We start from the raw sequence: 14,128 nt of genomic DNA, 5'->3' as shown, positions 1-14,128 counted from the left end.
TACTGATTTTCTAGAACGATCAAACTTTCGAGCTGTAATTCACAATAAACCTTTAAAGTGTTTCAAAGATGTAATTCACTTTTTTTTCCCCAAACATGTAATACCTAAGGATTAGTTAGCCCTTAGTTAGAAATCACTGTGTTGCAGGTTTGGTGTGAGGTCAGCACATTGACTGTAGGTTTGTACTGGAAGCTGAAGGAGTAGTTATAATAAAACTGTCCAGTTTTAAACTTTTCCAGTTTCTTGATGCAAATTAACATTTTATCATAACGGCAAAGATACTATTCATGTGGCATTTACAAATTTGTGATTTGGACAAAAAAAAAAAATCAGTGTTTTTATTAGATTAAAAGCTTTCACTAACATGCTGTGGGTGTAAACAGTATTACTAAAAAATGTGTTGGCTTGATAGAGTTGCTGCTTGAATACATGTTTGGAGTCTAACCACCATTCACTTTTCCTTGGTGGTTTCATAGATCTGCTTGGATTAAAGCCTGCTCCCAATAATGGCACCCACGGAAGCTTAAATCACCTGCTGAGAGCCAATGTTTATAAACCAACTGTGCCAGAAGAAGTTGCTAAACCACTGTATCCTGTAGCTCTACCTTCTGCATCAGATTTTGATATAGGATGTACATGTGATGACAAGGTAGGTGTTTAGGATGTGTGGAAGCTTCACTATTAGCAGTAGTTTTGGTAAAGTTGTAGCCATTTTATTTGTTTTGAGAGGGTTTGATCAGTAAGAATTCCCCAGGTCCCTCCTGTGAAGTCTTTGTGCCCCCTTGGAAAAATTAACATTTTTTGTAAAAGAGGAGACAAGAAAATCCTCACTGTCATGTAGAACTAGTTTTGTTTTGTTAGATGCTAGTAAAAGGAGATGTCAGAGTGCTCCAGTGGTCTTAATCTCATTCCTTTTTTTTCTGTTCTTGAGAAGAACAAGTTGGATGAACTCAACAAGCGTTTTCATGTCAAGGGAACAGAAGGTAAGAGCCTGGTGCCTCAGTTAATGAAAGCTGATTTCATTTTCTTTTGTAAATTACTTTGCATCATTAATACCAGAACAACTCCTGGTGTGGTTTAGTTAACGTGTGGCAAACACGTCTTTTCGAGTAACTGTCATAGCCCACAGACACACATGAGATTTGTGGGCAAGATAAAGTGCTGCTCACTTGAGAAAGTACACACTACCTTTTGCTGAACCAAGACTAAAATATTGTTCAAAGGGATGTGAGTTTTAACTCTTCCATTCCAACACCTCTAGAAGTTTTAAGCTTAGATGTGAAGGCAGAGAAAAGAGGAAAGGAGAGGGTGCCCGAGGCAGTACTCTGTTAAGGCTGTAAATGGGGAACAAACCAGACTGTATTTGCGTGCTGGGTTTTACCATAGTTGTCCAGGCTTAGGTTTCACCTAGAAAGGATGCTACAGCTGCTTTGACAATCCCTGACTAAGTCTTAATGCTTGGCTCTTAGTGTGCAGGTTACACAAGCTCTCTGCTAGTTCAGGCTACTCAGTGCAATTTTGTTCCTCTTCAGTGTTCAAGTCAATGTTTCTCCCAGGAGAAAGCATTCCCAGCTCTCCTGGACACTAGTTCCTGCTGTGTGCCAGCGCTGACTTCTGTATGCACTCAGCTGCATCAGGGCCATGGTCCAGGTTAAAGTGGAGCAACAGGAGCAGAGGAGAGGGGATGGGAACTGCTTTTCTAAGCAGCACTACTGACTGAAAGGCTCACCAAAGGAGAGTTTTCCTTCTCACAGTGGTGATCGAGTTCAGCATAACAATTCACAGCATTTTCCTTACCATAACAATTGCCCAAATTAGCAAATTCTGAAGCTTTCAGTTTAGACATGGATTTTTGAGGTACCTCAAATTGCATTGTTCAGATGATTAAGGAGATTTGTTTTAATTCCCTTATGAAGGTATTTTCAGTTTCTCTGTTGTGAGATGCAGTAGCAATAGGATAGCTATTGCATAGCAATGCAGGCTATCCTTTAGTTTCTAAAGGTGACCTTATTCCTCTTCTTTGTGAGTTAAATTGCCTTTCTGCAGCTTTCATCTTGTTAAACTGATTTTCCCAATTAATGAAGAGGTACTCCTCCCTTTGGCAATTTAGGGCATTAGGAAAAAGCACCCTCACTGTTATAGTTCAAATCTCAGCATCTTTATTTTGGTTTCTGGTTTTCATTCTTCTTCACTGTAGTAATATAAAATAGTATTTTTGGTGTATTTTAAGATGTAAGCATTTAAACCAGTTGCACTTGCTCATTTGTCAGTTCTGTGTTTAATGGCATGATGTGTCCTTATTTAAACAAGTTCTGCTTCATGCAAGTTTTGTTTTACTTCAGGGTGCACTTTACAACACAGTGCACCATGTTGTTATCCACAGACAGAAAATGACTTTAGCTTCTCTTGAATAAAGCAAGTTTATCATCTTTGTCCTTAGACTGGGCCTTTCCTAGTTTTTTCCTTGTGCCCTATAGAAACATCTTCTGTTTGTACTCAAGCATTAATAAAACATGCCCTTTTCCTTCAGGTTAAATACTTATCTAGGAACTGTGTTAGGCCACTTTCCTCATTTCTATGTTTTAATTTCCAAAACCAAGCCAACTGTGTTTGTCAAAATGTTATCAAATTCAATAGGCTGTACAGGACAATGCAAGATTATCCAGAAAATTTCTTTTTCTTCTATCTCTTTCAATGTTTTTGTCTTTTTATAAACAAGTTTGTCAGGGTTATCTGAGGACATTTAACCATAACGTATCACCAAGACAGAAGAAGGGCTGTTTTTATAGAGCTGGAGGCATCTTTTTGTAGCCAAAGTTAGGAAAAGGTTATTTTCTTAGTTTCTTTCTTTGATACTGCTGACAAAAAATAGCGCATCAATCTTCAGAACAAATCTGTATCAGCCAAGTTGGAAAAAACTGCTCTTTGAGTGAGTGACCACTTTTGCCTCCCTTTTGAGACAGTATTTAGAGAAAACAGGAAGGAGAGAAAGTCTACTGAAGAGTGGCAGGACTGATAGATTAGGAACTGACTTAAAGCTATGAAAAGAAAATGCTTATCTCCTCATGTGTGACTGAGATGTGGACACAAAGATCGTTGATGAGTTTCCAGTTTTTGGAAAAACACCCTCTCTCCACCCTGTGACCCAAACAAGCTTTCAAGTGTAGAAGGGACTTTTAATCCCAAAGAGTGCTTGTGAGCCTGGAATGGGGATTGCAGCCAGAATAGTTGAAGAACTATTTTTCTTTTTTCTCTCTCTGCCAAAAGATTTTCTTCATAGTTATTCAGGGTCAGTGTCCCATTAATGATCACTGAAAAATCAACATCTGATGGAAAGCTAACCCCCCTCCCCTTTTTTTTCATCCTTAAGACTTTCAGTAGTAAATATATATGTAATTTCTTTTGATCTTTAGAGAAGCATCTTTTATATGGACGCCCTGCAGTACTGTACCGCACAAAATACAATATCCTGCATCACCATGACTTTGAAAGTGGCTACAGTGAAACATTCCTGATGCCTCTCTGGACATCCTACACTATTTCCAAACAGGTTAGTGTTCTCTCTACTCTTGAAATGTGCTTTAAAAATCTTGGGGGAATTTCTTTGGTATCTATGTTCTTGAAGTCTTAAAATTTCCCTTCCCCAGAGAGATTTTCCCATCAGAAATTATGTCAAGTAGCATTGTAAACAGTGCCCAAATTTTTTTATTTCCTTCATGACAGAAGAATTTGAAGGTGGAAGGGTTGTATATTTCTTCTCCTGTTTTAATTTTTTTAAAAAACTTTATTCATTGGGGATTTGCTTTATCATGAGCAACTTCATTTGAATTATCTCCCATGGGGATTTCTGCTCCCTGAGGATGGGGCTGTGCAGCAATGCAGGAGCAGGATTTGATTGTAGAGTCAAGTGGTTTATTTTACTGCACACAGGGCCTTCTGTGTAGTCTGTCAACTGTATGACCTAGTTTCCTTTCATCTGTAAAAGCTGAAATGACATTTTTCTGTTGTCTCTATGTTCCTCAATGCAGGCAGAGGTATCAGGTGTCCCAGAGCACCTGGCCAGCTGTGTGAGGCCTGACCTCCGCATTTCTCCAGGAAACAGCCAGAGCTGCGCTGCCTACAGAGGCGACAAACAGCTCTCCTATGGATTCCTTTTCCCTCCTCGTAAGTTTAAAGAGCTTTTTAGTACCTAGGGATTTTGTAATTTTCTTGTTTTGTTAGGGAAAACCTTTGGTGTGAACATACTCCAGACAATTATCATCAGATATAAACAGAGTAATTTTGATTTCAAACACCAGTAAGATAAACACAATTTTTTATTTATAAATCCAAATTTTATTAGACTCTTGCATACTGTAAAAGTTTCTACCATCCTGTAGAAATAGTGATAGTAGAAAACCTGTGTAAACAAGCATCCTCAGTTCTCCTGATGTACTTGCTTTGCTTCAGTGTTGGATCAATGATCTGGGATTGGTAAATGTTGAAGGGGCACAACTGTTCACAGTTGTGAACTTCATTGCTCTGCCTTCCTCACTAAGTGGCTGAAATATTTTATGGTGGATTTCTGAAATGGAATTACTGGTGCAGAGGTTTGCTCAGAACTAGAAGATAATCCCACGCTCCTCTCCCAAGAAATTGTTGGTGTGTTTTATAAAAGCCTGCAGAGCTCTCTGCCTTTTAAGACAGCAAAAACAGATAAACTATATGAAAATATTTTGAACTGAGTGACAGTTGAAGCAAAGATAAAATTTTTCCTTTCCATATTCAGCTGTTACATTAAAGACAAATTTTGTGTATGTAGTGTGCACTTCTAAATATAGCATTCAGATTGCTGTTTAGATTATGGTCTTCCCTTTGGTTAATCTCTTAAGCCATTTTCAAAACATTTTTATGTTCTCTGAAATTCTTATATTTCATCTTATTAATATTTTTCTCTTTCCCTGTTTTCAGAATTAAGTTCCTCTGCAGAAGCAAAATACGATGCCTTTCTAATAACAAATATCATTCCAATGTATCCTGCCTTCAAAAGTAAGTGCTCTTTCCATGACTATACTTCTCTTTACCAGCAAGTTTTTTTTGGTTTTTTTTTTTTTTTTTATTTTGTGTTGGATTATTGAATGAATTGATAGGAGAAGTTTAGAACATAAAATTCAGTTACCTGTAGCCAGCAGCTAATAACCTGTGAGCACCTGTATAGTGCTAGGTATAGGTAGGCAAAACATCACAAGAAAAGCTTAAGTTTTAAGAAAGGTTTCTTTTCCTTGGTGCACAGCCATGCTGTAGGTCCACAGCTGTGCTTTATGCCACAGTAATTCACTTTCTGTAAGACCCTGCAGATTCGCTTGTCTGTAGCCCAAGCTAGTGCAGAACATACTTAGGCAGCAACTGGAGCCTGAGAGTGTGCACAAGCCTGGGAGTGTGCCCTTGGTATTTTGTACTTCAGGGACAAGTGATTACGTTTTATTTTTCTCTCTGTGCCCTTAGAGGGAGAATGAATATATTTATTACCTATAAAGAAAATAGAAGAGAAAACCAATTTATGGAAAATGAGGGATGATTTAAACCTGTCTGAAACTTTCAGTGCTGCAGGGTTATATTACTAACATTTCTTTTGTCTACACATCCCTTTTCTCTCTAGTCTTGCCAAGAGGTAGGAAAACCATCAGGCTATTCTGGTGGCATTTTTGGTTTGGCAGGGATTGACAAGCCTTGGAAGAATCTCAAGAGCCTGTTGTGAGATTTCCAATTCAGATTTTAGGCCAGAGAGGTTTGGATAAACATCAAAGTCTATGGGAGTCTTTTTCTTTTTAACCAGAAAAGAGTGTTTTTAACTGAAAAACCTCTGTGTAGGACCAAGTGGTGATGTTTGCTGGAAATCTGAGCAAAAGCATTTGACTGATTAAAGAGTGAAAAATTATTGGGGATTTCCCACTCCTGAATCACTTCATAAAAATACTCTTAATGCTAATGTTAATCTAAGTATTTGGCTGAAATGCTAATCACAGGAGAACAACCCACTTCTAGCAGCTCATTTTGCCTAGTGGCCTTCTTCATCACATGTGGGTGAAGGATTCCTTACAAAAAATTTCTGGTACTAATGTCATTCCTGGGGAATTACAAACTACTCCATGTGTGCAGGTTGCAGTGCTGAGAGCCAAGTATAAGCTCATTACATGGATCTTATTCCATAACAGGTTAAATAGGAGGTGGCAGTGTTATGCTGCACTGACTTTGGTGGTAATGCTGGATGCAGAGGCCCCCTCCTCTTCTTTGTGTTTATAATTCACTGTCCCATCCCATCCCCACTGGCAATAATTCTGTGTCCACCTTTTCCATTGTGAGATTGGCTTAAGCAGCTCCTGCTTTGCTGGAGCTCCAAAAATTATACCCCTGGGCTGGCCCCTCATTGCCCTGGTGTTGCTCTGTATGTGGTTGCAGTGGGAAGTGGAGCTGGGATCTGATTTAGATACAAAATTTAGGCAGTGAGGCAAGAGGGAATCTTTCCTTTTTGGGCTGTTTTTATTGTTAAGGCATATGCACTGGAGGGGTGAGCAGCTGGAGGAGTGGTATTGCCGAGTTACTAGGCTGAGGTTCTTGTTACACCACTGCTGGTGGGGCCCTGGGCATCAGCCCCAGCTGGGACTGCATGTGACACTGAGCAATCTTAGAACAAGGTGCACAAGGGGCCTTTCTATGGCTGTCCCTGCTACCAGCTCCAGGGAACCATGGACCCAATGGTCTGAGCTGGCAAGACAAGTGTTAGTCTTGCAAGTCTGAGAAGTTTTGTTTACCCACACCGCTATAGGTTAAAATAAAGAGGAAAAGAAGAACTAAAAGTATGATATCACTGGAGGTTCATGGACATGGTGGGAGAAAGTGTATCATGCTGTTTCCAAAGTTGCTGTAATGACATGACTTTGGTCATCCTTGATGGCACTCAGTTTAAAAGTTAAACATTTTGTTTTGAAGGAGAATTTAACTGAATGAATACAACCTTTGTATTTATCTTTCTTTTAAAGTGTTTGGTTTTAGCTTTTAATTATGGTACTTTATCCTTTTAAGGATGAATAAAAGCTCCCAAAATACACCAGCCCAGCATAGTTCCCTGTAAGCAGATAACAAAGACAAAGGCAGTGTTTAAAGAGATATCAAAAACCTGTAAATAGCTGTTTCTACAGCTTGGTGAAGGAACAGCAGAATTTCTGAGCAAGGTCTATGGCAATGCCAGCCTGGGAGTGGTACCATGTATTTCTTTTATCACTGGTTGGAGAAAAAAATCAACAGAGAACAAAGTCTGAATAGGCTTTGTTGACAAATCTGAATGAAGCTGCAGTAACTCTGTAATGCTTAGTCTTTGATTTCTCCTACTGTCATATGAATAATATCCTCTGGATTTTTATCCTCAGAAAGAAAAAACTTTATAATTTTGACATGTTTTGACTTATCCAAATGTTGATATGTTGTGGGGTTTTTGTTTGGTTCTTTTTTTTTTTGTTTGTTTGGTTTGGGGTTTTGGTATTACTTTTGGTTGATTGGTTTGTTGGGTTTTTTTCCACCACAGAGGTATGGAACTATTTCCAAAGGGTTTTGGTGAAGAGATATGCCACTGAACGAAATGGAGTCAATGTTATAAGTGGACCAATCTTTGACTATGACTATGATGGTTTACATGACACACCCGACAAAATAAAACAGTAAGAGTTTGTCGTTACATTGGTTTGCTGTTGCTTCTCTTAATGATGACTTTTTCTTAAACAATTAATTACCTGTGCATTATTTAATTTTTTGTGAGGAGACATAATTTTCTAGCTCTTTCTAAAGTTACTGGGACTGAATGCTCATGTAGGTAGGACAGTGGTAAAAATAAGGAAATTATAATTCAGCAGTTAATTGTTCACCTTTACTTTGAAATTTTCATCCTTGAGATGAAGTTGAATTCGGTTCCACATAGTCTATTGTCTCTGAAATTCTCCAGAATTTAAGAGCTGTGCTGTTGAGTTACATGCTCAAGTCTTTTGTTAATTCAGTAATGCATTCTCTCTGTGTTTCTGAACTGAAGAAGCCTTTCAGCACTGCATGAGGTATTTCTGTAGCACGGTGTGAGCTAATTGGATGCTCACTTTCGATAGTGTTCAGGAATCAAACACATCTCAACAATGTATGTGTGTTCTCACACGTAGGAGAGGAAAGACCACGTTGTTTGTGTAACCTTCTTCCCGACAAGTTCATCCTTTGTGGATAAATATTTGCTCTATTCCCCCAGGTTTGTGGAAGGCAGTGCAATCCCAGTTCCAACGCATTACTATGCCATCATAACCAGCTGCTTAGATTTCACTCAGCCAGCCGACAAGTGTGATGGACCACTTTCTGTTCTCTCATACATCCTTCCCCACCGGCCTGACAATGATGAGAGCTGCAACGTAAGTTCGGTTGCACTACTGCAGCCCTGTGGTAAACATGTCCCTGTGAAAACCCATTACTATTAGAGGCAATTGTTCACTAATGTCTTGAAAAGGATGCACAGGGTAGTGCCTCTGTTAAGAGCCATTAACTCATTAGACAAAAGCACTCCTCCATGACAGCAGTAGAAATATGGATCTATTATGGCGCCTAAAATTGTCTGAAAGAACTGACATACCATAGATTGGCAGTATTGTTTTTTGCCTGTAGGATTCTACATTTTGTCAGTGTAACTTCAGAGCAGACTGGGGGGAGGCTGTATGTATAAACATACTATGCTGGCAGCCAGCCTGATATTTTTATGGAAGTCAGTTTCCATTTGCAGGTACAATGCAATCTGTCTGCTACGGCAGTCTGGGTGCATCAGTCAGCATAATTACGTCCAACCCACGCAGTATTAAAAGTATATACTATAACCTGCCAAGGGTAGAATGCCAATTCTTGCTGTTTCCAAAACACCTTGATTCAAGGGAAAAGTTTGGCTTCTTATTAGAGATGGCCAAATACCCTTCTAGTTTCATTTCTATCTGCCCTTAGGATGCAAGATCATCTGCTGTAAGAATCTTGGTGAAGGCTTTGGTCTGGTCAGCACTGCAGAAAGTGCACACTTGGCAGCTGATCATGTGGCAGGAGGTTGGGTCCCCCGTGGGCTCTGGCACTCCACGAGGACAGCAGAGCTCCCAGGCAGCTGTATTTAGACTTGTCCTTCCGCCTGAACTTGTTCTCCCGTTACACAGCTGTGTGGATTCCTGCACACAGACACTTCACTATAGACTGCCAGGAGACTGTTTCCTGAATGAACGCATTAATGTTATAAATTTTGTATTGGCAAAAAAAGTTAAGACTCCTATTCCAACTACAGGCAGAAATAAGTCATTCCAACTCTGAGCACAATTGACCTTGAACACTGTTTCTTTTTCATTCATCAAGCACTGCTTGCTTTCAGGGCCTGCTTTTCAAACCCATGCTTTTGGAGCAGTATCCCTTTCTCTTGAGCAGGTCTGGCTTTCCCCAGTTTGGATCGCAACTGTTTTGGGCAGAGATGTCTTCCACCAGAAGTCTCAGAAAGTTCTACATATAGTGCATTGTGGCTTTTCCCTGGACTGCTTTTCTCAGAATCAAGATCCAGTCAGTGATCTGGAAATTACTATTTTGGCAGTTATTAGTGTCTCTGCCCTTATAACTCTGCCCATATGTAATTTTATTACAAAGTAATTTATTTTTTCCTCTTTATATGGTGTGTCATAGTTCTCTTAAATTGCTGAAATCTTTTTTATGAGCTCTTTATGATAATGGTCTCTTCCAGTCTTTGATTTCTTATATTTCAAACCAGGCTCCTTTTCTCTGTAGGTCATGCTACTTGTAAATACATACCAGTGTATGTATTTACCGTTTGAGAGGAACTTCAGTACTTCTGCAAGGTCATTAGCAGATATTGGTCCATGCCTTTTATATAGCAAAGAACCACTCCAAAATGTGGAAATGAAAATACAGTTAGGCAAATTTTTGCCATTGAAATATATCATCAGCCTTACTTTTGCACATGGTATTCCATTTTATTGCTTCAAAGAACTGATTGTGTAAAACCTCACCATACTTTGTGGATGAAATGCATGGGATAATGTAGGAATTTTACCTTAACCTCTCCACCATTTTCTTTTAAGATCTGGAGAAATATTAGCTTTCCCTCTGCTCTGCTCTAGCTGTACACACATTCTCTTCACACAGCCGTTAAAGAACACCACTACTCTTCTCATCTGAATTTGTTCCTTTTCTAAACTGTGTTTATTCATGGTTAGGTTATGCCCATTTATTCTTGTGTCAACATTTTTCTATGTCTTAAATAGCCCCTCTCTGGCATTTACCCTAGAGATGATTTATGATGATTCTCAAGGCAAATAACTTCTCTCTATTCCTGGAAGACCCAGGATCTTTTTTGCTCTTGTAAGAGAGGATGAGACTGTTGATAGACTTCCTATGCATGTCATCCAGTCCCATCTTTTTTTTCACCTGGATCATGAATGAGATTAAGTAGTGCAGCTTAGATCTCAAAATGAAAACGGTTTTCTTTCTGGACACAACTCCCCTGATATAATTTGCTTTTTCCATAGCTGTGTTACAATGGTGGCTCACGTTCGTGCACAACTGGTACACTCAGGTTCTTCTCTTCTGTCTGTCAATTTGGATAACCAAATTTCATGCTGTCCTGGGAGCTCCTGCATCTGCATCCTCCACTGTGCTATTCCAGTCTTCCTCTGCATTGACAGCAGTTCCCAACTGTTGAGGTTTTTGCTAGCAACTAATGACCTTGGTACAAGAAGTGTGTGTGAAAACGTTACAAAAAATCCTAAGACCGAAGTTGAAGGAACCCTAGAAACGACTAGAAAATTCCTCCAGGCACTGTTTTCTCTTCCAGCAAAACATTTAAATTTATTTTCATAAGTGAGTTCCTCATCCACATGTCCACATGCACCACATTCAGCTTTCCAGCTGATATTCAGAAAGATTCTTGTGCAGAATATCTGGTATTTTTTCCACTGGATTTTGTGTTAGCCTCCTAACTGATCACTTATTCCTATTTATCTCCATGTTTTCAATTGTTACTTTTTCCTTCTAAAACTCTCCTTATTTTTGAGGTGAGCCTAAGCACTACAGCTGGAGAAAACTGTCATTTTAAATGTATACTCTTCATTCATTGTTATGTGGTAATATAACACTGTGTTAGTTGATAGCGATATTTAAAATCCTTGCTTCTGGGCCTTAGGTTTCATGGGCCAGTTGTGGACTGGAAAAAATAAACATAGATCAGTTGTTTGATTTTCTGGAGTAATGCAAATGCTGTCTTGCTGGCCTAGGTTAAACAAGCCTCCCCATCCTGTGACTCATTAATGTTGCAGGTCTTTTGCAGACTGCTTGTATTCAAAAAAAGTGAGCTTTGTAGCTCGCTCATAACTTCCTTTTGAGCTCTGCAGATTTCCTGCTCAGAAGAAAGGCTTGAAGAAAGCAAAAATGTCACAGTGGCTGCATTTGCACTAACAACCCTATGGAGGCCTGTTTGTGAACTCCTGATTGCCAGGCTGAAGCAGGGGCTTCCCACAGCCACAGGCTGCCAGGTGGCATCCCTGGAGCCAAGGCACTGCAGGCAGAGGGGAGTGAGCAGGACACACTCCCTCCTCTTTCCTCTTAATTTGCATCTTTCTTTTCTTGTTCTAGACCTGGTTTTTATCCTCAGGTTGTTAGTGATATGGCCAGGAAAGCTGGTTTGGGGCTGAGAGCTTTGAACCAGGCAGGTGCTGCCTGGGTCATGGACACTTGCTTTAGAGCAGCCAGCTGTGATCAGTCTGGGACTTGGTGTCCTCTCTGTGCAAACGATCACGCTCACCCTCCTGCCTTCTGTCGGATGACCCACTTCCAGTCTGTGGCTCAGCTACTGCACTGGATAGGCTCTGGCATTGCTGGAATTTAGTCTTGATCCATGAGAGGATCATTTGGTAGGAGGACATTGCTGAGACAGTCACAAAAGGGTTCATTTCCAGGAATAGGCCCAGAAATAGACTTTTTATCAGCAAAATTTCCAAGTCACACACATGAAGTCTGAATACCCGAGATACAACCCACTGTTCCTTTCTTCCCTAGTAGTGGTGTAGTTTCCAGCCAGAGCGACCAAAGGGGGAAAAGTCCTGTTTGCTTTGTCCTTTTCCCACGTCTGCTCCCCGTTGTGCTGTGCCCTGGGTGCAATGCTCATGGCACATGTTGCTGGGCTGGTTAAGGCACACAAACAGCCTTACAAAAAGTCACTGCAGTGTTTTGCAGGGCTGATTTTCTGATGTGTTCGCCAGTTATCTTCGTTTGTGGGTGACTCCAACATGTGCTGGTGCTGGCACAAGGCATGAGGCAGCAGCTGTCCCCTAAGAGAATACAACCTGACCCAAATCACTCTGGCAGCATAACCTTTCTGATTTTTTTTTTCCTTTGTATCAGGAAATTCTTGGTAAAATTATTTTTTTCTGTCAGTGAATAATATGTATGTTCCAATCACAAGAGTTTTTAGGTACCTACATAAACCATTGTCCCAGCTGTATAATAAATTGTAAAGGTCCCCTAAAAAGTAAAATGGAAAGATTAAAATATTACTGTGTTAGATGATGTGACCGTCGATCAATAATAATGTGTAGGCATAGAATTCAAAGCCAAACAGCCTAGAGCCTGGGCTTTGGTAAGTCAAAAGTAATTGATATGGAGTTCTTTCTGTGAGAGAAAAAAAACATGAAGTGACCAGTGGATCTTCTGAAAAACCTATGGTGGTTTTTCTGAAGCAACTGCAACTTGAGGCTAGTTTTTTCTAGATGATTATGGTATTTGTGTCCACCCCATCATAAAACGGGTACTGAAATAAAACTGTAAGATTCGTCTTGTGCGTCAAATGTCAAATTTATTTTCTTGTAACTCATTTACCTTATTCATTCTTGAATAAGGCACAGAGAGTCTTCAAATTTTGACCAAATGTGTAGACATGTTGCATTTGCTTTTGGAGATGATTTTTGACAAGACTTGTTATAAAACTTCTTTATTTTTTTCCCCAGAGCTCAGAGGATGAATCAAAGTGGGTTGAAGATCTTCTTAAGATGCACACTGCACGTGTTCGTGACATAGAACAGCTCACTAGCTTGGACTTCTTCCGAAAGACCAGTCGTAGCTACACAGAAATCCTCTCCCTAAAGACATACCTGCATACATTTGAAAGTGAAATTTAGCTTTCTAACCTTACTCAGTGCATCCTTTTATCTACTGGTGTATATTTTTATATTGTTTTTATATTTATTAATTTGAAGCCAGGACATTAAAAATATTAGTATTTTAATCCTGTATCAAATCTTAAACATTAAACCTTTGTGTCATTTGTTTTGTTTCTCTAATGTTTAATATAGGTATGTCTCTTGGTTGATTTAGTAGTGCTTGTAATACTGCATTTTGAGTCCTTACTCTGAGCTTTTAAGTGGTGCTGCAAGGTTTGATGCGTGCATCAAGGAAATATTAATTTCTCATGCTCTTTTACCACACTTGTAGTCCTGTACTGTGTATCAAAAAACTGAACATGTAAAATTACACTCATTTACTGATAACTGTGTGACAGACATATTTAAATACTATAGACAAATAGCATCTTAAATATAATAAACCACACATTCAGTTTTTTTAATGTGTTTTGATTTCCTTTTGCAGGGATGTTGAGAGGGGCTTGTGGGCAGCTGAGTGCTGACAGATCTCGTACTGGGTAGAGCCCTTCTCTAGAGCTTAGGTTTGCTGCTAAGAGGATTGCCAGGGGCCCAGGTGCCCTGCCCTGGTACTCAGCAATGAGACCAAAAAATAGACACCCTCAGCAGTCATTACTGGTTAGATTTTGTTATAGGGAAAGAGCTGGGAGGGGAGGATGCTTGCTGTCATAAGCTACCAGGGGTACTTCATGCCTGAGGCCACTTGGTCCTGCTCCAGAACTGTGGAAAGGATTCAGGGTGATAACATCTGTTATCACTGGTAGGGCTGTGTTACACCCCTTCTCTACCACAGCTGCTCTGGGCTGGTTCCTGGGAATACCTGCTCTGTGATCCTTTGCATTGACTTTGGGGGAAATTGAAATAAGACAGATGTTGAAGGAAGTGACACTGCT

At 39.8% G+C, this 14,128-nt stretch overlaps 1 protein-coding gene across 5 annotated transcripts in view; it reads left to right on the top strand.

The window, feature by feature from the left end:
* Positions 1 to 13,655, top strand: part of ENPP2 (ectonucleotide pyrophosphatase/phosphodiesterase 2) — a 56,400-nt gene extending 42,745 nt beyond the window's left edge. For 4 of the 5 annotated variants that reach the window (XM_058832010.1, XM_058832008.1, XM_058832012.1 and 1 more), the window contains 8 exons: positions 477 to 649; positions 932 to 983; positions 3,414 to 3,550; positions 4,029 to 4,164; positions 4,951 to 5,028; positions 7,562 to 7,694; positions 8,264 to 8,420; positions 13,044 to 13,655. In XM_058832010.1, the coding sequence (XP_058687993.1) occupies positions 477 to 649; positions 932 to 983; positions 3,414 to 3,550; positions 4,029 to 4,164; positions 4,951 to 5,028; positions 7,562 to 7,694; positions 8,264 to 8,420; positions 13,044 to 13,214 (1,037 nt within the window). In that variant the 3' untranslated portion in view covers positions 13,215 to 13,655. The remainder of the gene's footprint in view (positions 1 to 476; positions 650 to 931; positions 984 to 3,413; positions 3,551 to 4,028; positions 4,165 to 4,950; positions 5,029 to 7,561; positions 7,695 to 8,263; positions 8,421 to 13,043) is intronic. The other variant, XM_058832009.1, reaches the window with a different exon arrangement.
* The last annotated feature ends 473 nt before the right edge of the window (positions 13,656 to 14,128 follow it).

Source organism: Poecile atricapillus, chromosome 2 (assembly GCF_030490865.1).
Source record: "Poecile atricapillus isolate bPoeAtr1 chromosome 2, bPoeAtr1.hap1, whole genome shotgun sequence".
Classification (NCBI taxonomy): Eukaryota; Metazoa; Chordata; class Aves; order Passeriformes; family Paridae; genus Poecile; species Poecile atricapillus.
This window is presented reverse-complemented; position numbering and strand designations above follow the sequence as displayed.